Source organism: Budorcas taxicolor, chromosome 23 (assembly GCF_023091745.1).
Source record: "Budorcas taxicolor isolate Tak-1 chromosome 23, Takin1.1, whole genome shotgun sequence".
In the NCBI taxonomy this organism is placed as follows: domain Eukaryota; kingdom Metazoa; phylum Chordata; class Mammalia; order Artiodactyla; family Bovidae; genus Budorcas; species Budorcas taxicolor.
This window is the reverse complement of record NC_068932.1, coordinates 5108312-5132825: the sequence shown is the minus strand read 5'-3', so window position 1 is coordinate 5132825 and position 24514 is coordinate 5108312. Positions and strand designations below refer to the sequence as shown.

General features: G+C 34.9%; 1 protein-coding gene across 1 annotated transcript in view; it reads right to left on the bottom strand.

Moving 5' to 3' along the window:
• The window catches only part of PCDH15 (protocadherin related 15), an 898514-nt gene that overhangs the window by 529421 nt on the left and 344579 nt on the right, over nucleotides 1–24514 (bottom strand). Inside the window, exon 5 of the mRNA XM_052660663.1 lies at nucleotides 22153–22308. Coding sequence (XP_052516623.1) covers nucleotides 22153–22308 — 156 coding nt within the window. The remainder of the gene's footprint in view (nucleotides 1–22152; nucleotides 22309–24514) is intronic.

The window sequence follows — 24514 nt, the reverse complement described above, 5'->3', positions numbered from 1 at the left end:
TATTTAATAAAACAGAATATTTAAAGATCTTTGTTGCCAAAATAGAAAACTGTGCCACAGAGTTGAATTACAAAATTAACCCCCGCTCCCCAAAAAAACACACATAAAAGGAAAAAGCCAGAAATCTTGAACAGTAGGTGTCTGAAATTTTTGAAAATAGACTGCAATTCCCTGGTGGCTCAGATGGTAGAGAGTCTGCCTGCAATGCGGGAGACCCAGGTTCAATCCCTGGCTTGGGAAGATCCCCTGGAGAAGGAAATGGCAACCTACTCCAGTGCTCTTGCCTAGAAAAGTCCATGGATGGAGGAGCCTGGTGGGCTACAGTCTGTGGGGTCACGAAGTGTCGGACACAACTGAGCGACTTCACGACTTCACGAGACTTGTGACCCAACTTTGAAAATGTGATGTTTAGTTGTTGACAGCAAATGGCAAGAAGTATGTCAAATTATTAGTTCAACATTTGCATAGACTAGTGAGTTTTACTTCCTTCCATAGTTGCACATTTAGACCAAACATATTAGCATAGATTGTTCATTTTCAATATTGGAATAAGTAAACATCCACACACAGACATACACATGTAAAATGTAATGTTAAAATGTATCAGTAATTGAACTACACACATTTATTCATGATCTACCACTCAGATATGGACCTGTTTAGATATAAGCTAGGGTTTGGAATGTTTACAGCTAATATAGGAGAAACAGCTAGTTAAAAAAAGAGGATAAACATTTTGTTTTAATATGGAAGGTCAGGCAAAAGTCAAAGGGCTCCAATAAAATGGCCTACACAAATACAAACAAGCAAAAGAAAGTTAGAATATGCAATATGCTTTTAAATAAATATATATATATGCATATAGAAAATGAATAAGTACATTATAGAATACATTAATATACATATCCAACAAAAATATGTACATATCTATGTGCACACACATATTCACATTATATAAATAAGACATATTTCTAAATATTATGTGGGGAGTGAAAATCTTCATATGATAAGTTGTTTGTTAAAATGTGTTTCCCTATACATCGTTAAACAGAATTTTCAGGGTACATATGCCGTACAGATGGTCGTGTTCCATGTCCTTTAACATTTCAACAAGTCTCAGAAATATAAATTTGGTTTTCTGAAGGGCATTCTATGTGTGGGCTGATTATCACCTTGGGCAGCTGCCTGAGGGTGTTACTTGTTTATTTAGTTCATGTCTTTTTCCACAAATGATTTTATACAACTATTAGGAAAATATAGAAAATGCACAAATGCACATGTAATAATTAAAGAAAATAAAGCAAGAAAATTCAATATTTCATGAAATTGTGTAACAGAAACTTGAATGTAAAATGTGAGTAGCTAACTGTTCAATTATCTTGTGAGCCATTGCTGCTTGAGCCAACCTAAAAATCAGGAACAATGCTTCAAAAGGGAAAATTTCCTTACTAATTTTTCTTGCAATATTCCTCACTGAAGCATTGTATCCACATTTTATATAAATATAGTTGATTTTTATCACCCATGGTAGTTTTATACTATAAAGTCACCATGAACACTAAATTAACAAGGACTGAACCATTGCTCTTAGGGGAAATGCAGGGTTATTACATTGCTGAGGGGAATACAGGATTAAGTTTTGCAAGCCTCTGGTTACAACATTTTTCATCAACAAATCAATACATAACCTTGTTTTATGTGTGTTTCTATTTAAAAACACTTTATTTAATATGTTTGGGCTATTCTAGAGTAGACACTTTGTATTGCACTTTCCATTTTATTCATTGAATTTTCAGCTCCAGAATTGGTTTGGTTTTTACAATTTCTCTGTTAAATGTCTCATTTTATTCATCTTTCTGATTTCAGAATTGTGTTTCTGTGTTTTCTTGTAGTTCATTTACTTTTTTCAAAACTGTTAGTTTGAATTCTTTATCAGGTAAATTACCAAATTCCATGCTTTGGGGTTTGATTACTGTGGGATAATTGTTCTTTTGGTGATTACACGTTGTTTGACTCTTCACGTTTCCTGAAGTTTCGCATTGGCTGCTTTTGCATTTAATGTAGCAGGGCGTGCATGTGTGCTAAACCACTTCAGTCATGTCTCTGATTCTCTGTAACCTTATGGACTTTAGCCCACCAGGCTCCACTGTCCATAGGATTCCCCAGGTGAGAATACTGGAGTGGGTTGCCATGCCCTACTCCAGGGGATCTTCCCAACCCAGGGACTGAACCCACGTCTCTTGTATGAATATACTTGCTCCACACTTGTTGCTCTCTGGTAGTTTAGTTACTAAGTTGTGTCCAACTCTTGGGACCCCATGGACTGTAGCCTGCTAGGCTCTTCTGTCCAGGAGGTTCTCCAGGCAAGAACACTGGAGTGGGTTCCTTCTCCAGGGAATCTTCCCAACCCAGGAATCAAACCCAGGCCTCCTGCATTGCAGGCAGATTCTTTACTGACTGAGCTATGACGGAAGCCCCTGGTGTGGCTGAATTCTTAAGGCTGTCTTTTTTTTTTTTTCCCTGGTTTTAAGAACACACTGGGTTGGCTGCTGGGAACTTCTTTCGTTTTCCAAAAGGTGGCACTGTAGTTAAATTTGTGGTGTCTCCTTTGCCCACGGTCCCTGGTCTGATTTTCTGAGCACATTCACTATTTATCCAAGTTCATTCTCAGCATCTCACTTGGAGATGCTGGAGAATGTCCATAGAGTAGGGAATTTTACAGGTTTAGCATTTGGAGTGTTGGGGATGACCACAGGCCAAATGAAGAGATCCTTGTTTGAGGTTATCCAAGTAGCCTGTGGGCTGACTTCTTACTGACGTTCTGAGCAAAGTTAGGGGGAAACTCATTCTTTTAATCTTTTGATATTCTTACCTGTATCCTTTCCAATCTCCTCCCTCCCCAGAGTCAGGGAGGTCCTGCCTCAATAACTGGGCTGCCACTGTGTATGACCCAGCTAAGGCTGTCAGGCAGTCACCAATTGCTCTCTCTCCCTTTCTTGTACCAGGAGAGGTTCCACCAGGATAGTTTAGCCTCACATTGTGTTACCTTAGAGGGAGGGGTAACACTGGAAAGGAATTTTCCAGTGCCTTCTGGAAAAGGCACTTCTCCCCTTTCTAATTCAATCAAACATATTACTTTTTGCTCCAAGAGAGGGCTGGAATGTCTCCTTGGGAGGACTGGACTTTCACAAAATCTCTCTCATCCATGGGTATCTGCTTAAATCAGCATTACCCAGGTTTCGCCCAGGCTATGGCCCTGAGAAGTTAGGGTCAGTTCCTTGCTCAGCAGGCCCAGTGGGTTCAGCTAACTTGAATTCCACACCAAGGTCTATATACCTATTACCTAATGCACAGGCCTCTACTTCCAGGTCTCTTTGCATACGGTGTTGGATCCCACAACTAATACAGAGGTATTTTTGTTCATAACTGGCTGCTAGTTTTCACTTGTTCAAAGTGAGGACTTAAAGAAGGGACATCTTATGATATCATAATTTGTTGATATCACTATAGGCCAAATTTATACTTAGCGAAGAAATATCTTGCTCATTTTGAAGTACATATTGAGAAGGATGAATCTTGGAAAGCACCTCACAAATCATAATATTGTGCTAAATGTACACAGTTAGTGTTAGAATAATGCCTCTGGCGCCAATGTCCTTGTACTGATAGGTAACAGTAATCTCCTGATACTTTTGTTGTTATAGTCGCTAAGTTGTATCTGACTCTATTGCGACCCCCATAGACTATAAACTGCCAAGCACCTCTGTCCATAGAATTCTCAGGTGAGATACTGGAGTAGGTTGCCATTTCCTTCACCAGGGGATCTTCCCAACCCAGGGACTGAACCTGTGTCTGCTGAACTGGCAGGTGGATTCTTTACCACTGAGCCACCAGGGAAGACCCCTGACATTAATACCTACTGAATATTTCTTGAAGTCTCATGTAATATATTTACATGAAAATAGACAATTTGGTAGAAACAAAATGCTAAAATAAACAATTGCTGAATATTGAATATCTAAAAATTTTATACATATTTTACAACAATACCTTATGATAGACTTTAATGGCTTTAATGATTAAAGAGACAATGTATACGGATACAGAAGAATATAGCATTTTTATAATAAGCACAACTAAAATAATACCACTTGAACTGGGAAATAATTCATATAAATGATATTATCAAGTTGGAAATATTCTCAAAAAAGTCATCAAAAAGGAATGACTTAAAATGCAATTGATGAGATATTACTTTCTTATACACTTCATCAGGAATCCAAGTGTTTAGTTTTCCCCCTGCTCTCTAAAAAAAGGATGAAATATCAGAAGCGTCATGTATATTAGATTAGCTGAACTAGAATTCTCTAGACAATGATTTACATATAATAATGATTTAATGACAGAACATTAACAATGGTAGTAGATGCTATATTTCTATTCAAAGACATTATCAAAACAGAAACATTTTCAGTGGAATAAGATTATGCATTAGTCTACATTGGACAAATGCACATTTTTTCAGTTACAAATATTGTAATCTGATTTACTGTGCACTAGACATCCAATCCAGTTCAGTTCAGTCACTGAGACGTGTCTGACTCTTTGGAACCCCATGGACTGCAGCATGCCAGACCTCCCTGTCCATCACCAACTCCTGCAGTTTACTCAAACTCATCTCCACTGAGTCGGTGATACCATCCAACCATCTCATCCTCTGTCATCCTCTTCTCCTGCCTTCAATCTCTCCCAGCATCAGGGTCTTTTCAAATGAGTCAGTTCTTCACATCTGGTGTCCAAAGTGTTGGCGTTTCAGCTTCAGTATCAATCCTTCCAATGAATATTCAGGACTGATTTCCTTTAGAATGGAATGCTTGGATCTCCTTGCAGTCCAAGGGACTCTGAACACCCCAACATCATGGTTCAAAGGCATCAATTCTTTGGTGCTCAGCTTTCTTTATAGTCTAACTTGCAAATCCATACATGACTACTGGAAAAACCATAGCTTTGACTAGTCAGACCTGTGTTGGCAAAGTAATGTCTCTGCTTTTTAATATGCTATCTAGGTTGGTCATAACTTTCCTTCCAAGGAGTAAGCATCTTTTAATTTCATGGCTGCAGTCACCATCTGCAGTGACTTTGGAGCCCCCAAAAATAAAGTCTGACACTGTTTCCACTGTTTCCCCATCTATTTCCCATGAAGTGATGGGACTGGATGCCATGATCTTCGTTTTCTGAATGTTGAACTTTAAGCCAACTTTTTCACTCTCCTCTTTCACTCTCATCAAGAGGCTTTTTAGCTCCTCTTCACTTTCTGCCATAAGAGTGGTGTCATCTGCATATCGAGATTATTGGTATTTCTCCCAGCAATCCTGATTCCAACTTGTGCTTCATCCAGTCCAGGATTTCTCATGATGTACTGTGCATATAAGTTAAATAAGCAGGGTGACAATATACAGCCTTGAGGTACTCTTTTCCTGATTTTGAACTAATCTGTTGTTCCATGTTGAGTTCTGACTGTTGCTTCCTGACCTGCATACAGATTTCTCAGGAGACAGGTCACGTTGTCTGGTATTCCCATCTCTTTAAGAATTTTCCACAGTTTGTTGTGAACTAGACTTCACACCAAATTTCTCTTAAGAACAAATGCCCAACAGAAAGTGACATCCTGTACAAATTCTCACTATTAGTGAAACTGGAGCCTCCCCCTCCATATTTAATTAACAGTAAGATATCAATTTCATGACTTTCTCTTGTATTTTTATGGCATAAATTTAGCAGTCACAGGGAGGCTGCAGTCATATGTCAACTTGACTGAGCCATGAAGTACCCATATATTTGGTTAAACTTTATTCTAGTTGAGTCTGTGAGGGTGTTTCTGAATGAGATTAACATTTGAATTGGTAGACCCAATAAAACAGATTGTTCCATCCCCTAAATGTGGGTGAAAGTGAAAGTCACTCAGTCCTGTCTGACACTTTGCAACCTCATGGACTATACAGTTCATGGAATTCTCTAGGTTAGAATACTGGAGTTGGTATCCTTTTGCTTCTCCACAGGGGATCTTCCCAAACCAAGGATCGAATCCAGGTCTCCCACACTGCAGGCAGATTCTTTACCAGCTGAGCCACCAGGAATTTCCCTAAATATGGGCAGGCCTCATCTAATCTATTGAAGACCTGAATAGGACAGAAAGCTCAGTGAGGAAGAATTCACTCTCTGTGCCTGACTGTCTTCAAGTTAGGACATCTGTCTTCTCTTTCCTCCAGACTTGGATTCAAATTGGAATTTACACAGTTTTCTTGGTTCTCAAACTTTGGTCTTTGACTAGAATTACATCGGCTGGGTTTCTAGCTTGACAACTCAAATCTTAGAACATCTTAGCCTCCATAATCTTGTGAGCCAATTCCTTTTAATAAATCTCCCTTGCTCAGTCTATTTGCCTATCTATCATGTATCCCTCAGTTCTGTTTGACTAATATGTCCCTGATGAAGTTTCTCAGTAGTGAAAAAGTAAAACTGAGTATTTGATTTTGCAGACATAAAAATTGGTCTCACATGTTCTAAGTCACAAGGTCTGTATGGCTACCATGTGAAACTCTATGGAACAATTGCTGATTTAACCGCAACAGGGGCCATGCAATCTTTTGGTATTTTGATTATACTCCATGATCCTTTGAGGGTTTTCCCAGCTGGTGCAGTGGCAAATAATCTGCCTGCCAATGCAGGAGACACAAGAGAGTTGGGTTCAATCCTTGGGTCAGGAAGATCCTCTGGAGGAGAAAATGGCAACCCACTCCAGTATTCTTGCCTGAAAAACACCATGGACAGAGAAGCCTGGTGGGCTACAGTTCATGGGGTCGCAGAGTTGGACATAACTGAGTGACTGAGCATACACATGTGATCCTTTGAAGACTGTCTGCAGTGCTTCTATAGTCATCTATGTGAAATATTGTAAACTTCTAATTTGGCAGTTCTAGAAAACAGATCCGGTTTAAAATGATTAATTACTGTCTTCTTCCCTCTTTACTTATTTTCAGGGTCTTTTTGATTGCACTGTATAGTCCAAAGATCATTTGCCATAAAAATAATTTTTCCAACCTGCAAGTCATTCATGCTTTGGCTATAATTCAGTCTTTAACCTCCTCCTCTGATAAAGTAATTTTATAAATCTCTCTTGCAAATCATCCCTACCTTACATATATGCCTCAGAAATAATGATATGTTTAAAAACCATTGCAGTCTCCACAAATGAAAAGGAGTTATACATTTGTAAGGAGGTGGGCATTAGTGAGAACTTCAGCTTTTCTCACTATGGTAACATTACATTATCTCCAAATCTGTGATTATTTATTGAAGCTTATTATGTGCCAAAACACTGTTTCTATGACCGTTACATTGGTTTTATATTAACTCATTGATATATCATTTGTTTTGCTAAGACATTCATTCAAATTAAATGTTTATTTGAGGTTTGTCTTAAAACTTTTAGAAATGTTAACAAATGGTACACATTCTTGAATTCACATTCAGCAGATGTTATCTTGCTGTGATTTATTGAAATCAAAAAGAAAAATATAAGAAAGGAATTCCATATGTTCTTTAAGTTCCCTTTAACATAATATAGCTTTTGCACCTGTGCATAAAATCTTTACTCCATTCTTTACATTGAAAGCTAGATAATTAATATTGAAAATAATTTCCTCTCAATATATGATTAAAAGCTAATTCATGTAGAAAAGTATTTTTAAAACAAGAGAAAGGATTATTATTATAGAAAGTAATAAGTAGCCTAGTAATTTTTGCTAAAATTAGCAAAAATATATACATGAAAGAGCTTATTGAAAGTTGTTGAATAGTAGCATACTTGAATATTTTAAAACAGGTGGCAGATTGATTTCCATTTATAGGCTTAAATTAGAAAATGTATTTTTATGTGCTTCTTTTCTTTCCCTTAATATCATTTTTTTTTTCTCTCTTACCTATCTCTTGTTTCCCAAAATATACTTAATTCCTTGGAGGAGGAAAATAGACAAGAAAAAGGAATGAGGGCTTAGTCTTATTTCATTTTTCAGAAGCTTTTGTGTGCTGTAGATTAAATGTTAGTACTCTCTATCCAAAGAAACTCTGTGAAAGGAAGTGGCTATATAAGTAGTGATTTTTATTCCTTGATTAAATACATCAAGTTTTCAATACCATGGAGAATATTCTTTTTCTTTCTTTCTTTTATAAAATAATTTATTTGGTTGTGCTTGGTCTTAGTTGTGGCACTTAGGATCTTCAATCTTTGTTGTGGCATAGTAACACTTAGTTGCAACATGTGGTATCTAATTCCCTGTCCAAGGATTGAACCCAAGTGCCCTGCATTGGCACCACAGACTCTTAATCACTGGACCATCAGGGATGTCCCACCATAGACCATATTTCTAAGAAAAAAAAAAAAAAAAAAGACTTTTTTACCTGTATAAAAAAAATCACCTTATTATATGGGAAATTTTTTTAAAATTAAAAATAAATGACCAAACCAAACAAAGACAAACACACAGATATAATAGAGTCATGAAAACTAAAGGAAAAAGGAGCTAGAGAGAGAAAAATTGGAAAAGGAGGTCAATGGTATGGTGATGGATAGAAACTAAACTTTAGATGGTGAGCACACTGTAGTAATTACAAAAATCAAAATATCATACACATAGAATATATAATGCTATAAACCAGAAAAAGACTGTAAACTACTAATATACTCAACTCCTTGAGGGCAAGGACAATGTCTTCACAGAATATGAATTTAATAAATGTTTATAATTAAGACATTATCTGGATAATCGATGGAACTGGAATGGTGACTATGGACTAGAAGTAGTAATGTGTCAGTGTTTTGATTTTTGATGGCTGTATTGTTATGTGGAGAATATTCTTATCTTTCAGAAATACACATTAAAGTATAGATATTTGGGGATAAGAAGGATTCTTTTCAGTAACACCACAAATGGTTTAGAGAAAAAGCTTGTATAATTTTTATATTTTTGCATTTGAAATTATTTATGTGTCAAAATAAACCTTCCCTGGTTAAAAAAAAAAAATACATAGGAAACTGTAAAGAAAACATACCAAATGTGCAGAAAATATTCTTAACTATATATGGAATCTCTCTTGTTATGCTTCATCATGGAGACCATCTGTGCCTTTAGATCTACCAAAATGATTCTGAGAAAAACAGATGTTCAAAAATGCATATATTAAATGGAAAGAGATGATATAGTCACAATGAAATGTGAAAGAATAGCACAGAGCTAAAAATTAAACCGAGAAAGCAAAAACTAAAATTGGATAGATTCAGATATTTCCCCATTGTGAGAAAAAATTCTCAACGTGTTGTCATTCCATCATGTTCGACTCTTAGGACTCCATGGACTGTAGCCCGTCAGGCTCCTGTGTCCCTGGAATTTCCCAGGCAAAAATGTCTCCTTAATTCCTACTTGTTTACTAATTTATTTTGCATTTTATCTGTTGAGTCAGAAGGAATCTTGCTGCTGCTGCTAAGTCACTTCAGTCGTGTCCGACTCTCTGCAACCCCATAGACGGCAGCCCACCAGGCTGCCCTGTCCCTGAGATTCTCCAGACAAGAACACTGGAGTGGGCTGCCATTTCCTTCTCCAATGCATGACTAATACACATTGGATTGCTAATGTAAATGTTAGCATGCTGAAATGGGAAATTTAGGAACTTATTGAATAATTTGCTTGCTTGCTGAGAACAAATTTTCTAAAATGCAGGCATGAACTAAATTGATTTTTTTGTTGTTATGTAAAATATCTCAAAATTATCTTTTCTCTGGGCTAAACATAAACTATATTTGATGGAATGAATCATCCAAATTGTATCATTTCAGTTTAATGTATATTTTGGCTCTGTTATGTGCCAAATTATATTTACTTCCTCTTTCATTGGGCTTCCCTCACAGCTCATTCGGTAAAAAATCCACCTGCAATGCAGGAGACCCTGGTTCAATTCCTGGGTCCAGAAGATACATTGGAGAAGGGATAGGCTACCCACCCCAGTATTTATGGGCTTCCCTTGTGGCTTAGCTGGTAAAGAATACACCTGCAATGCAAGAGACCTGGGTTGGATCCCTGGGTTGAGAAGATCCCCTGGAGAAGGGAATGGCTACCCACTCCAGTACTCTAGCCTGGAAAATACTGTATGGACCATGGGGTCGCAAAGAGACAGACATGACTGATTGACTTTTACTTTCCTCTTTCATTTCCCCTTTTTCTCAAAAGTTTCTTAATAGTAAATTATGAAATTTCTGAAACAATGTATTTCACAGTGCTTGAGAATTAACTCTTTGAAGCCAAGTAATCTGTGTTGTACTCTTTATATACCACCTATTAGAAATACCATAGGAGATAGAAGCTCTTTTGGCCTATTATAAAGCCTATAAAGTAAATATAAGACAAAATAATAATGTTAGAAAGTTGTGTTGAGGATTATAAGAGATAATGGTAATTTGATCACTAAAATGTTTCTAACCATACACAAAAACCTTAAGGGAAAAAATCATTTCAGAGTCTATTTTCAAAAAAAATTAGTGATTTCATTAACCTAATGGGTATTGTTGAAAGGCACAATCATGCTGTGTTAGAAAGAGATATAACAGCATTTAAAGTAAAATTTCTACCAGCTACCATGAAATACTCTTCACATGATATGTCTACTAATCTAGAAGTAGTTGGTATGTGTTCATCACTACATTATTTTTTATAATTCATCATGAATGTATAAGTGTTCCATAAAAGCTATATATATATTCCTCTTTTGACTGTTCAAATCTGATACCTCAATGCCATCCTATAATCTGTCTTATATTCTATAGTTACTATATTCTATAGTTACTATGTCACAAATAAGATATTTTACAGTACCCATCATGGTGCATTAAAGGGGGTTTTCAAGATTATTAATCTCACAAAGTTTGGAGAAAATATAAGAGAGAACTTTGGTGATGTGAAGCTGAAAAAATATACCTCAAGGAAAGTGCCCATCAGTGAACAGAATGAAGTTTAGAGCTATATTTGTTAGTCTCAGTATTTCATGGGATTCAGTCCTATTCATAATTTTTTATTTTTCTGCTACACTATTTTTTCCTTAGTTTAACAAATATTGAGTACTAGCAATATAGTTAGAATGAATATGAGATGTATAATTATTATCTCAAACAGATCACAAAAACAAAAATAAAATTTTACAAAATATTCCAACCAAAAAACATTGTATAATGAAAATATTCAAGTGTATTTTACCTTGAGAATTAAATGTGGGAAGCATGAATGGATAAAAGCAGAGATTGCTGGATATAATTAGAAAGTTCACTGCCATTGCCATTCTTACCATTCAATGAGTGCCTAGAACACACCTAGAACCATTGGTTTCACTTAACATCTTTGTATCCTTTCATCTTCAATAAGTGAGTCAATAAATGAAATTAATATTATGTTTTTCCATTGAGGAAACTAAGTGTATTAGAAATTAATCAATTTTCTGTGATTGTGCAGAGAGGAAGTGGTCACACTATTTCAGAACCTAGGTTATAGTGAATCCAAAGGCTTTGTGCCTTTCTCTTAGAACCCTACCTAGGACTTCCCTGATGGTCCAGCATTTAATAATCTGTCTGACAGTGTGGGGGGCACAGGTTCAATTCTCATCTGGGAAGATTCCACATACTGCAGGTCAGCTAGCCCCTGTGTCACAACTATGAACCTGCGTGCCCTGGGATCCATGCTCTGAAACAAGAGAAGCAACTTCAATGAGAAGTCTAAACACCACAACTAGAGAACAGCCCTAGCTTGTGGCAACTAGACAAAGCCTGTGCACAGTGGTGAAGATCCAGTGCAGCAAAAAATAAAACTAAATAATAAATTAGCAATAATACTATTCAGTTTAATGGTTGTATTTATCCCCTATTCTTTCTTCATGTCTCTGAGCACTGTCATTCTTTTGCCTGATGCATTTGTAAAATATAGTGGCCAAACACTCAGCTTTGGAATGAAGCTGCCTCTGTTTCTCACTTAGATCTGCCACTTATTAGCAGTGAAATCTTAGGCAAATTAATAAGTGCTTCTCTGTCCCAGTATTTCCTCATTTTATTGTGCAAAATGAAAAAAATAAAATAATTTGAGTTTGTGTGTAGCTTTAAGTAAGTTTTAAACAAGATGTTTCATGGAAAAACTTAGCACTCATAAATGATAATTGTTAGAATGAATCTATCATTATCATTGTAATCTGACCTAATTCCAGTCAACATCAGGATATATGAGGCCACTAAACTAGGAAGAAGGTCTATGTAGAAACCTGTGGACAAATTTTAGATAAGAACAAATTTTAATGTGTCAAGTTACTTACTAATGAGTAATAGCTAAAATTCAGAGAAGAAAAATAAATACTAACATTACTCAAAACTTAAAGCTTATAGACATTTAAACTGTTAACCAGGACATAACTTTGTGATATAATTATAATGTCAATAGTTATGAAACCACTTGATTGTTCCTGAAAAACAAGATTATTTCCACTCCTAACCTTTACTTTCCTAAATTATAAATGGCATTTTAAATTTAGATTTATGAAATATCCTTTAAAGTTTCCTGTTCTTAAGAACTTAGAGAGCTTGACCAAACAATTTATTAAATTGACTGGGATTCTCTTAGGACCCTTTACATTTGAACTTCATAACTCTGTGCAGAAAAACCTTATTGAGGAAAATGAAGACATTTGGTTAAAGGGGAGTCATATTAATATTATTTAATATAACTTAGCTTTGCTGGGACACAAAAACTAAGGTAAATGTTAAGTAGTGTAACAGTCATATACAAATTAAAACATAATTTCTCCCTAGAGTTATGAAAAAAGGGACTATAATTCACATAAATACATAACTTCCCCCTAGGGCTATGTAAAATGTACTGTAATTCACATAGCTCATATTTACCAAGATTTTTTTTTTTTTAATCTGGGCTTCTTTTTCTGTCATCACCACTTTGTTAGCCTATATAATTAATCACAATAATCTGGAAAACTTTTACTCCTTCCTTAAAACACTTTATCATGTATAAGCTTCTTCTCAAATTTAACTCAAAACACACACACACACACACACACACACACAAACACATACACACATACACATATGAGTGTCCTTGGTGACTCAGTCAGTAAAGAATCCACCCCACAATGAAGGAGATGCAGGTTTGGTCCCTGATCAAGAAGATCCCCTGTAGAAGGAAATGGCAACCCATTCTAGTATTCTTGCCTAGAAAATCCCATGGACAGAGGAGCCTGGCAGGCTATAGTCCGTGGGGTTGCAAAGAGTCAGACACAGCTTAGAGACTAAACCACCACCACCACACATAAATATGCACACTTTAAATCTTTGTATCACTTATTTAAGCCTGGTATTAAACACACAGATAAACACACGTAAATATATCGGGTTTAAATAAGTGATATAAAGATAACTCATTTCAGATTGTATTTTAAAATTATTTACAAAATATACAAGTAACAGCATGGAGAAGGAAATGGCAACCCACTTCAGTATTGGGCTATATATAGTCCACAGGGTCGCAGTGTCAGACATGTAGTGACTAAACAACAACATACAAGTAACATGTTGTACACTAAAATCTGTGGGCTTTTTTTTTTCTTTTCTACTTTAAGATTTATTACAATATTCATTAAACCACAGGAGGTAGGTGTCCTAATATTTTCATTTCTAGTTTTCACAGGAGGAAACTGAAACACAGAGAAATCTTTATTTTTTCAAGATAAATGCAATTAAAAATGGTAAGCCAGCTCTAACATAGTTGGACAGTTGAGTTGTCTCAGATTTTGACTATTATGGAACTACTGTCAGTGAATATTCTTGTACATGTTACTTGGTGAACATACATACCACAAGAGCAGAATTGCTTAGTCATAAGATATCTTTTTGTTTATCTTTTGTAGAAACTACAAACACATCTCCAAAGTAATTGTCCAAATTGACTCCTTGACCAACAATGTATGGAAGTTGCGTTTACTCTGTATCTTTACCAAGATGTGGAATTGTACTTCTTTTCAATTAAAAGTTTAATTTAATTTACAGTAAACTGGTATAATTGAAGGTGCTATGATCAGGGAACAACTTGTTACAATTTGCTTCTTGTTTGTTGCAATTTGCTTCTTTGTCACAGTTTTATTAAAAAATTAATATTGACTTTGTCTTCAAATTTGCTAAGCTCATTTATTACTTATAATAATCTACATGTTAAAACTATTGGGTTTCTACATATGCAATAATACTAGTTAGGAATAATGAGAGTTTTATATGTCACTTTCAGAATAAGTGTAAAGTTTCTAATTTAATTCTGTGTTTTTATTGATTATAAGCTCAATTGCATTGTGATTAGAAAACATATTCTGTGTAATTTCAGTCATTTGGAATATGTTGACACTTCCTTTCTAGCTTAACATTTGGTAAATTCTTGCAAACGCTTCATGTGACTGGAAAGAATTAATTCTGCAGTTGTTAGGTATAGTGTTCCTTCCATAAGAACTTACCAGGTCAGTGGTGCTAATACCATAGCTCAAGTATATTTTCTTACTGCTATTTTTCCCTTATCTATTTTGTGAATGACTGGGAGTGGTTTTACATTAAGTATCTATTGCTACCAAAATAAATTAATGCAAATTTAGAAGCTTAAATTAGTATTCATTTGTTATTTCACAGCTAAGTTAGAAGTTGAAGGCAGGTTTCACCAAGTTAAAATCAAAGTATTGGTAGGGCTGGATTCTTTTCTGGAGACTCTGGAAATAAATTCAGTTCTCAGCTCTTTCTTATGGAGGGCTTCATTAATCATTAAAACCAGCAAAGGTGGCTTAATTTCTTTTTACTCTTTGATTCTCTTTGATCTCAACTCTTCTTTCTGTTTCATATTTTTCACTACTTCCTCTTCCTTTGACACTCCAGTCACAGAAATTTCTCTCCTTTGAAGAGCTTGTGTGATTAGATTAGGCCCACCAGGATAATCCAGCATAATCTACTGATTAGCATCCATAACCTTAACCATATCTGTAAAGTTGTTTTGCCTGAGATTAGGATAAGGGCACCTTTGAGTGACTAATGTTCTACCTACCACAGGTTTTAAATGTGTTTTTAAATTCTCTCTATGATAATAGATTTTTCTTTTCTCCTTTAATTCTTTCAGTATCCACTTGGTAATTGCTGAGGCCATGTTATGAAGTGAAATTGTATTCACAATTGCTACAACTGTCTGGTAGATCGAACCCTCATCATTGTGAAAAGTTCCTTGTATTCTCTATATATTCAAATTTTTTTTATCTTTCCTTTTTAGTTCTTCAAAGTCTTTTTGTAGATATATTTATTTATTTAATGATTTATTTTCCTCTTATTTATTAATTTGTCTCTTTTATTGTTTATTTATATCTCCTTGCCTCTTCTAGTTATCTTCAAGAGAATAATTAGTCCCATATACCTAGTCTACCTCAATCAGAAACAGAGGATTTATATTTTGCATGACTGGAAATAATAGAGATTATGTGAATCTAAACCTCCTCAAACAGCCATGCACTACTGCCTCTGTATATAAGGTGACAAGAGTCAGAAAGCAATATTATAGAAACGTATTCAAGAATGTTAAGTAAGAAAAGAGAGATATGCAATTTCCTTATACATTTTATGTGTTATCTTTTAATTATATATAATAATATATGTTTAAATATCTTATAAGGAGGAAAATTTTATTTTTGCTAACTCATGGTCAATAATTCTCACAAATTAGCTATCCACATCATGTGGTTTTTTTTTCCTTTTTCATCGGAGAACTGAATAGGCATGATGGTGCCTTTCAGGATCTGACCTGAAGTGTGTTCTTCAGTTTCATGTCCTTCCTTAATTCTGTCCTTTCTTAATTTAAGCTTGTTGTGCAGAACTCCATATAGTTAATTTAGTGGCCATCCAGAAATAAGGACTACTAATTTAAGCAAAAATTGATAGAAACAGTTCACTAAATAAATTCAAAACACCATCAAGAGACAATAGTACTGATAATAGACATGAAGTGTGCGTTTTTGACTATATAAGACCACAATATAAACACTGCAATAATACAGCAGCATGGATTTTTACTTAAAACAGTTTTTTTTTTTATTTATAGAATATGAATTGCCATTTTTCTAGGTCAAAAATAGTTGAACACTGGCAAATTCCTTGAGTCCAACCTTTCAACTATATCTGAACTGTGTTTCTCTGAGTTCCTAGACACTTAAAGAAATACAGTTCAGAAGCTTTATATATACAGTTAATCCATGAACAACATGGGTTTGAATTGCATGGGTCCACTTTTATGCAGATTTTTTCAACAGGAAATACTAGAGTACTACATAACATATGCTTCTTTTCTTCCTTTCTCCTTTCCTTTCTCTTTCTTTCTTAACTGTATACCATCTACCTGTCAAGAGAAATGCAAGAAAACATTCTTCCAGAAAGTACCAACAAATTATCTGCAATAAATCACAGCATGTCACAGATGCAAAGTACATTTAGGGTGATAGTCAAGGTGATAAAAAGAACAAATTAATATTGACTAAAAATATTGCCCTGTCTGTAAAGAGGTCATTAAAGACCAGGACAAATATAACCTTTCTATTACCCTGAGATTAATTCTTCACAAGCATAAGAAAACATGTTTGCCTTGATTTGTCCTTGTTTACTTTCTATTATGTCAAAAGGAATGTTTAGAAATGGGATGCATGTGTTATCAAAGACGTCACTGCCAGAAAATATTTATCTTCCAGAAATTACTTAAGAATGATCAGCAACAATTAGACTGTACAACTTGTTCTTCAAACCAGCCAGACTAATTACTTAATGACACAATTGTCCAAAGTTAATTAAGAGTCTCCAATTACCCAGAGAGAGAGAGGAAAAAAAAAAAAAAAAACTTTCAATATCTTATGTCTCACAAAAAAAGAATTTAAAATCTTTATAAGCAATTCATGTGCTGTTCCAGGTCTCAATTTTCTCACAGTGAATAAGGAGAGTGACTAATCAGGACCTTAAGACACTTTTATAAATCTGTGATGATGAGTTTATGACTGTCATTTGGACTTTAATGAAGTGTAAAATATTTTGACACCAACAGTCTCTTAAACCTCAAATGGCTTTATTTTTATTTTTAGGAAAACATTTAGATCATTCTAGTCATAATTAACTTAATTGTATGTTTTGTACTGAAAGAAGAAACAGCATGGAAAATATCTTGCAGTCTTTCATAGAGTAAAATCAGTTCAGTTCAGTTCAGTTCAGTGCCTCAGTCGTGTCCGACTCTTTGTGACCCCATGAATCGCAGCACGCCAGGCCTCCCTGTCCATCACCAACTCCCGGAGTTCACTCAGACTCCCATCCATCGAGGCAGTAATGCTATCCAGCCATCTCATCCCCTGTCGTCCCCTTCTTCTCCTGCCCCTAATCCCTCCCAGCATCAAAGTCTTTTCCAATGAGTCAACTCTTCTCATGAGATGGACAAAGTACTGGAGTTTCAGCTTTAGCATCATTCCTTCCAAAAAAATCCCAGGGTTGATCTGCTTCAGAATGGACTGGTTGTATCTCCTTGCAGTCCAAGGGACTCTCAAGAGTCTTCTCCAACACCACAGTTCAGAAGCATCAATTCTTTGGTGCTCAGCCTTCTTCACAGTCCAACTCTCACATCCATACATGACTACTGGAAAAACCGTAGCCTTGACTAGATGGACCTTAGTTGGCAAAGTAATGTCTCTGCTTTTGAATATGCTATCTAGGTTGGTCATAACTTTTTTCCAAGGAGTAAGCGTCTTTTGATTTCAGGGCTGCAGTCACCATCTGCAGTGATTTTGGAGCCCCCAAAAATAAAGTCTGACACTGTTTCCCCATCTATATGCCATGAAGTGATGGGACAGGATTCCATGATCTTTGTTTACTGAATGTTGAGCTTTAAGCCAACTTTTTCACTCTCCTCTTTCACTTTCATCAAGAGGCTTTTTAGCTCCTCTTCAATTTCTGCCAAAAGGGTGGTGTCATCTGCATATCTGAGGTTCTTGATATTTCTCCCAGCAATCTTGATTCCAGCTTGTGTTTCTTCCAGTCCAGTGTTGCTCATGATGTACTCTGCATAGAAGTTAAATAAGCAGGGTGACAATATACAGCCCCGATATACTCCTTTTTCTATTTGGAACCAGTCTGTTGTTCCATGTCCAGTTCTAACTGTTGCTTTCTGGCCTGCATAAAGATTTCTCAAGAGGCAGATTAGATGGTCTGGTATTCCCATCACTTTCAGAATTTTCCACAGTTCATTGTGATCCACACAAAGGCTTTAGCATAGTCAATAAAGCAGAAATAGATGTTTTTCTGGAACTCTCTTGCTTTTTCCATGATCCAGCGGATTTGGCCATTTGATCTCTGGTTCCTCTGCCTTTTCTAAAACCAGCTTGAACATCAGGGAGTTCGCGGTTCACGTATTGCTGAAGCCTGGCTTGGAGAATTTTGAGCATTACTTTACTAGCATGTGAGATGAGTGCAATTGTGTGGGTGTTTGAGCATTCTTTGGCATTGCCTTTCTTTGGGATTGGAATGAAAACTGACATTTTCCAGTCCTGTGGCCACTGCTGAGTTTTCCAAATTTGTTGGCATATTAAGTGCAGCACTTTCACAGCATCATCTTTCAGGATTTGAAATAGCTCTACTGATTCCATCACCTCCACTAGCTTTGTTCATAGTGATGATTTCTAAGGCCCACTTGACTTCACATTCCAGGATGTCTGGCTCTAGATGAGTGATCATACCATCGTGATTATCCGGGTCATGAATATCTTTTTTGTACAGTTCTTCTGTGTATTCTTGCCATCACTTCTTAATATCTTCTGCTTCTGTTAGGTCCAGACCATTTCTGTCCTTTATCGAGCCCATCTTTGCATGAAATGTTCCCTTGGTATCTCTAATTTTCTTGAAGAGATCTCTAGTCCTTCCCATTCTGTTCTTTTCCTCTATTTCTTTGATCGCTGAAGAAGGCTTTCTTATCTCTTCTTGCTATTCTTTGGAACTCTGCATTCAGATGCTTATATCTTTCCTTTTCTCCTTGGCTATTCACTTCTGTTCTTTTCACAGCTATTTGTAAGGCTTCCCCAGACAGCCATTTTGCTTTTTCACATTTCTTTTCCATGCGGATGGTCTTGATCCCTGTCTCCTGTACAACGTCACAAACCTCTCCAAAATACATTTTATTTAATTTTTTTTTACAGGTAGCACTGTAGTTGCAGTATATATATACGTACACATATACACACATACATATAAATATATATTGGTATATATAAAATTGCAATATATTTGCCCTGATGAAGAGTAAATATATAGATAAAGATACATAGATAAACTCATTCAAGACAATTAAACTAAAAATTATTCAAAAATAAGATGAGAAAAATAGCTAAATTTCACTTTTTTATAATTATGCTTTGGTGTTTAAATAAACTCTATATTCTTTACAAGAAAATTGATATGAGAAAGTACAAACAAAATCAGTGAAGGAAAATGTCAATTCCACATGTTCCACAGAAACAAACCATAGAAAATCTGACCATAGTATCAGTGTGATAGGATTGTCTCAATTGGTTTTGGGAAACATATTGAGAGAAAAACATAATTAGGCTATTTTGTATAGAAATCTTACCGTTCCAAATAATATTTAAGATAAAATGTTTAATGTTTCTACAAATTGCATCATTCTAATTGCATTTAACCAGATGACATAGGAGTTTAGAATTTGGAGAAACTGAAGATCAATGACTGTGTATAGCTCGGGATGAGTATAGAAATAGGAAATGGAAATTGGTCATGAGTTAAACTTTAAAAAATGAATAAAACTTGGAGACTTGCAATGTATGGAGGATTACCTTCTAAGTAAATTGAACAGTGTGAGTAAAGCCAAAGAAATGAGTATATTTGTAAGATATGACGAAGTTAATCTGAACAGAATGTGTATTATCAGAGAGAAACTGAACTTAAGAATACATTGACAAAAGATCAGATAATAGAAGGCTTTGAAAGTTAGCTGGTGGAGACAGATGATCTTTATCTTGATAATAATGAGAAGTCATACAGTTTTTGAGTAGGAGAATGACACAATTAAAATAGTATTGGAAAAGTTAGTTTTTAGCAAGGTGCCAAAAAAAGATTGGAGTTGGGGTAGAAGTAGTCAAATCACATAGAATACTTTGAATGCAAATTGAACTTTATAAATTTTGTTTTAGAAAATAAAGACATGTATCCAAGAACAGTTAAACATGGTACAAGACCGGATTTTAAAATTAGGCCTGTTACCTAAGATAATTTATCTTTCAGTTTATATTCAAATAAAACTAGCACTCAAACAAAGTAAAAACTCATTCAAAAAGTATAGTTCAGATGCTAAAATAAAATGCTAAATAATTATTATGCAACATGATTAATTACATTAATGAGCATTTGTCTGTTTTAGCAGAAATCTGTTAAGTAAAAGGTAGCTCAAAAAGGTTGAGCATTGACTGACAGGTAGCTTTGCCTGTTAAACTTTTAAAAGCTTATTTTTTAATGCAGTAAAATCTAGAAATTCTCAGATTATGAAAAATATCATTTATTTAAATTGTAGGGAACAGAAGCGCCTTGAAGTAAACAAGACACATTTTGAATAATTTCAAAAATAATGTAGAAGTTATGGGCACAATGCTGTTTTAATGCTCAAAGTGTACTGATTTCCTCTTATAAAGTAGATACGTATTTTTAAGATTTGAAAAAAAAGACATCATGGAATATGATTTGCTAAAGTAGAGGCTATTAAAAATGTAGTTCATTTTTTGTGTCTAAATTACACATAATAGATATTAGAGATACTTTAGAAACATTTTATAATTTAATGGAATCCCCCCAAATTAATATAATAGTCACCATTTAAAAAAACAAGATTAAAAGGATTGTTGGCTTATGGATTTTGGCTCAAAAGGAAAACAAAAGTAAACAACAAACAACAAAAAAGAATGTTCTAGTGGTAAAGAACCTGCTTGCCAATGAAGGAGACATAAGAGATGTGGATCCAACCCCAGAGTTGGGAAGATACCTGGAGAAGGGCACAGCAACCCATTCCAGTATTCTTGCCTGGAGAATCCCATGGACATAGGAGGCTGGTGGGCTTCAGTATATAGGGTTGCAAAAAGTCAGACACGACTGAGATGACTTAGCACAGCACAATAAAATCAGTAATACTACTTTTTAAATATTTTTTAGATAATTTGATGAGCATTTTTATAATGTTTTTAATTATATTTATTTTTATTATTTTTAATTTTTAAAATTTTACTTTATTTTACTTTACAATACTGTATGTCTAGGTTCAATGCAGGATATATTCAATTATTTTTAATGTGCCAAAACTTGATTTCAAAATTGAGGAAATGACTTTAAATTAATGAAATCTTAAATATGTATTTTCTTCTAGTACTTAATTACAGCTACCACCTCAGAGATACAAAAGAAAAAAATTAGTCTGTCTCATTTTACAATAAGAATGCTGCTGCTGCTGCTGCTGCTGCTGCTAAGTTGCTTCAGTCATATCCGACTCTGTGTGACCCCATAGATGGCAGCCCACCAGGCTCCCCAGTCCCTGGGATTCTCCAGGCAAGAACACCGGAGTGGGTTTCCATTTCCTCCTCTAATGCATGAAAGCGAAAATTGAAAGTGAAGTCACTCAGTCATGTCTGACAATAAGAATAGCTGCTGATAAACCTTAGCAACCATGTATGTATATAGATTCAGACATTAAATTGTCCAAGATGATACAAATATCAATATTTTGGTCATTATTACAAATAATTATTTTTTTCTGTATCAAAGTGAATTCCTAAAACCATATTAGAAGTCATTTAGACCTTATTCTTCTAAAGTACTATTTTTGAAATGTTTTCTTGGTATTTCTAAACAGTTTATTATTTTATTATTACAGAGGGATGATTTCAAAATATTTATAATATGCAGTCAGTTACATATATTAATAACAAGGAAACAGAGAAAAGTGGAAAGAAACTGACCTCATTTACTGTGGCATAGTAGCTTTCATGCTTGAATGTGGGTGAGTTGTCATTTCTGTCTCTCACCACAATTCGAACTTCATGGTAGATAACAGTGCCCACTTTTTTGTTGATGCACTGAACTTGCACCACAATAGAGTGTATATTCATTGGAGGCTGCAACACAGAAATTGCATCTTTTTAAAAAAACAATTGAAACTGAAGTCTCTCATTATTGTCAAAGTACTTATTTAATAAAATCTTCTATACTTACTTACTTTTAAATTATAGTAATCTACAAAAATTGATCCATTTCATACTATGTTATGGATGAGAAGACAATCATGATTACTTCATTGTTCAATTAAAAAAAAATAGGATCTCAGGTAGCATTCTGTTTACAATTAGAGGACTAGCAATTAACACAATCACGAACATAATGGCTGAGATTTGCTGGGATGCCACAAATTTGGGCCTTTAAAAAGGTCAAAGAAGCAATGACATAAGCTTCTAATTTATAAAAGTAATGTATAAATGATAATATACATAGGGTAGAGAGATTATAAAACTTGCATTTATTTATATTTTTCTAAAATATTAAATTCATATCTGATATAAATTCATATCTGATATAAACCAAAATTAGATAACCAAAAGAAGAGAATCCATTCACTATCCAAATTTATTAAATCTATACAGTTAAAGTTTATTTTTAATCTTTTCTTCTCTCCAAAAATAATTTGTCTTATATACACACACACATATGAGATTATCATCCCATGTTCATGCTTGCAAATATAGATTTACTATAGCAGTTTGATGTATACTACTATGAATCTATAGTATGTGTTCCATTATAAATGTATAGCTCACTTGGTCTAAGTAAAAACTTAATGATATGTTTACTGTTGTTAGTTTTTGTTATTTTAAGCATTTCAATAAACATTTTAAACATAAATAGGTGCTAATTTGTCTAATTACCTTATGATACAGTTCTACAAAGAGAGTATTCTCATCAAGGAGGCACTTATTACTCAGGTGCTGACCAAGGGCTTACAGGAGTATGACACACACCTGCATCTCTGACTCTAGATATACAAAGTAATGACACAGATATTTCTTTGTCATTTTTAAAGTCTTTTTTGAGTTTATAAAATTATCTTTGCATATAATTTTATTAGTGTGATCTATTCTGACCACCTTGTTTAGAATGCCATGCCTCCAATCTGCTCTTTCCTCTCAACTTCCCCTCTATTTATTCACTGTTTTTACTGCTTTCTTCATGCACCACATGGCATACTATACATTTCATATATTTGTTGTAGTTTGTCTCTCTTTACTGTATTGGAAGTTTCAAAAAGCTGGGGGTGCTATTTTGGTCATGACTTCGTCTCTCTACACAGTAACTAACACTGTGCCTAGAACGCGTGGCTGAGTACTGGTGGAGCTGTACCACTTTGCTTGTAGTCGTAGTCCCATAACCTATGAATTATGTGATCTAGATGCAAAGTCTCTCTGTGCTCAGTCTGTTCATCTCTAAAAATGAAGATATCAATAAATGCTGATATGATAGAATTATCATAATAATTATCAATAAGTATTACACGAACTTATCCTCTGCTAGGAACATAGTAACACATAAAATGCAAACTAGCTTTTACTTAAACTCAATTTCCAAAAATGTAAAAAACAAAAGAATCTATAAAATACAAACAGATCATTCTGGATTATAAAACAAGATATTCAATATTTGGATTAAAACCAATTTAAAGATATAGCAGGCTTCCTAGGTGGCACTAGTGGTAAAGAACCATCAGCCAATGCAGGAGACTTAGAGATGTGAGTTCGACCCTGGGTTGGGAAGATCCCCTAGAAAATGGCATGGCAACCCATTCCAGTATTTTTTCCAAGAGAACAATGGAGAGAGGAGCCTGGTGGGCTACAGTCCATAGGATCGCAAAGAGCTGGACTGACTGAATCAACTTAGCATGCATTCACAGAAAGATATAGCAATAATTACCAGACGCTAGAATTGGTTCATTAAAAATGTCACATTTATAATGAGAAGAACATTGTAGAAACTATACCAAACCTGAGGAAAACATTGTTTAATATCAAGATATTTTTATGGCCAATAAAGAGAAAGGCAGTCGAATTGTATTGTACCTCATTGAATAATTGCATCTAGAAAGAGTAACTAGAAGAATCATTATCATATAGAAGAAGGTCTCTAATGAAGTGCCACACAGCTTTGAGTTCTAATCTAATGTCTTCTCTAATTCACTTTAAAAAAAAATTTTTTGGCTGTACCACACATCATATGGGATATGAATTTCCCAACCAGAGGTGGAATACATCCCCCCTGCAGTGGAAGTGCAGAGCC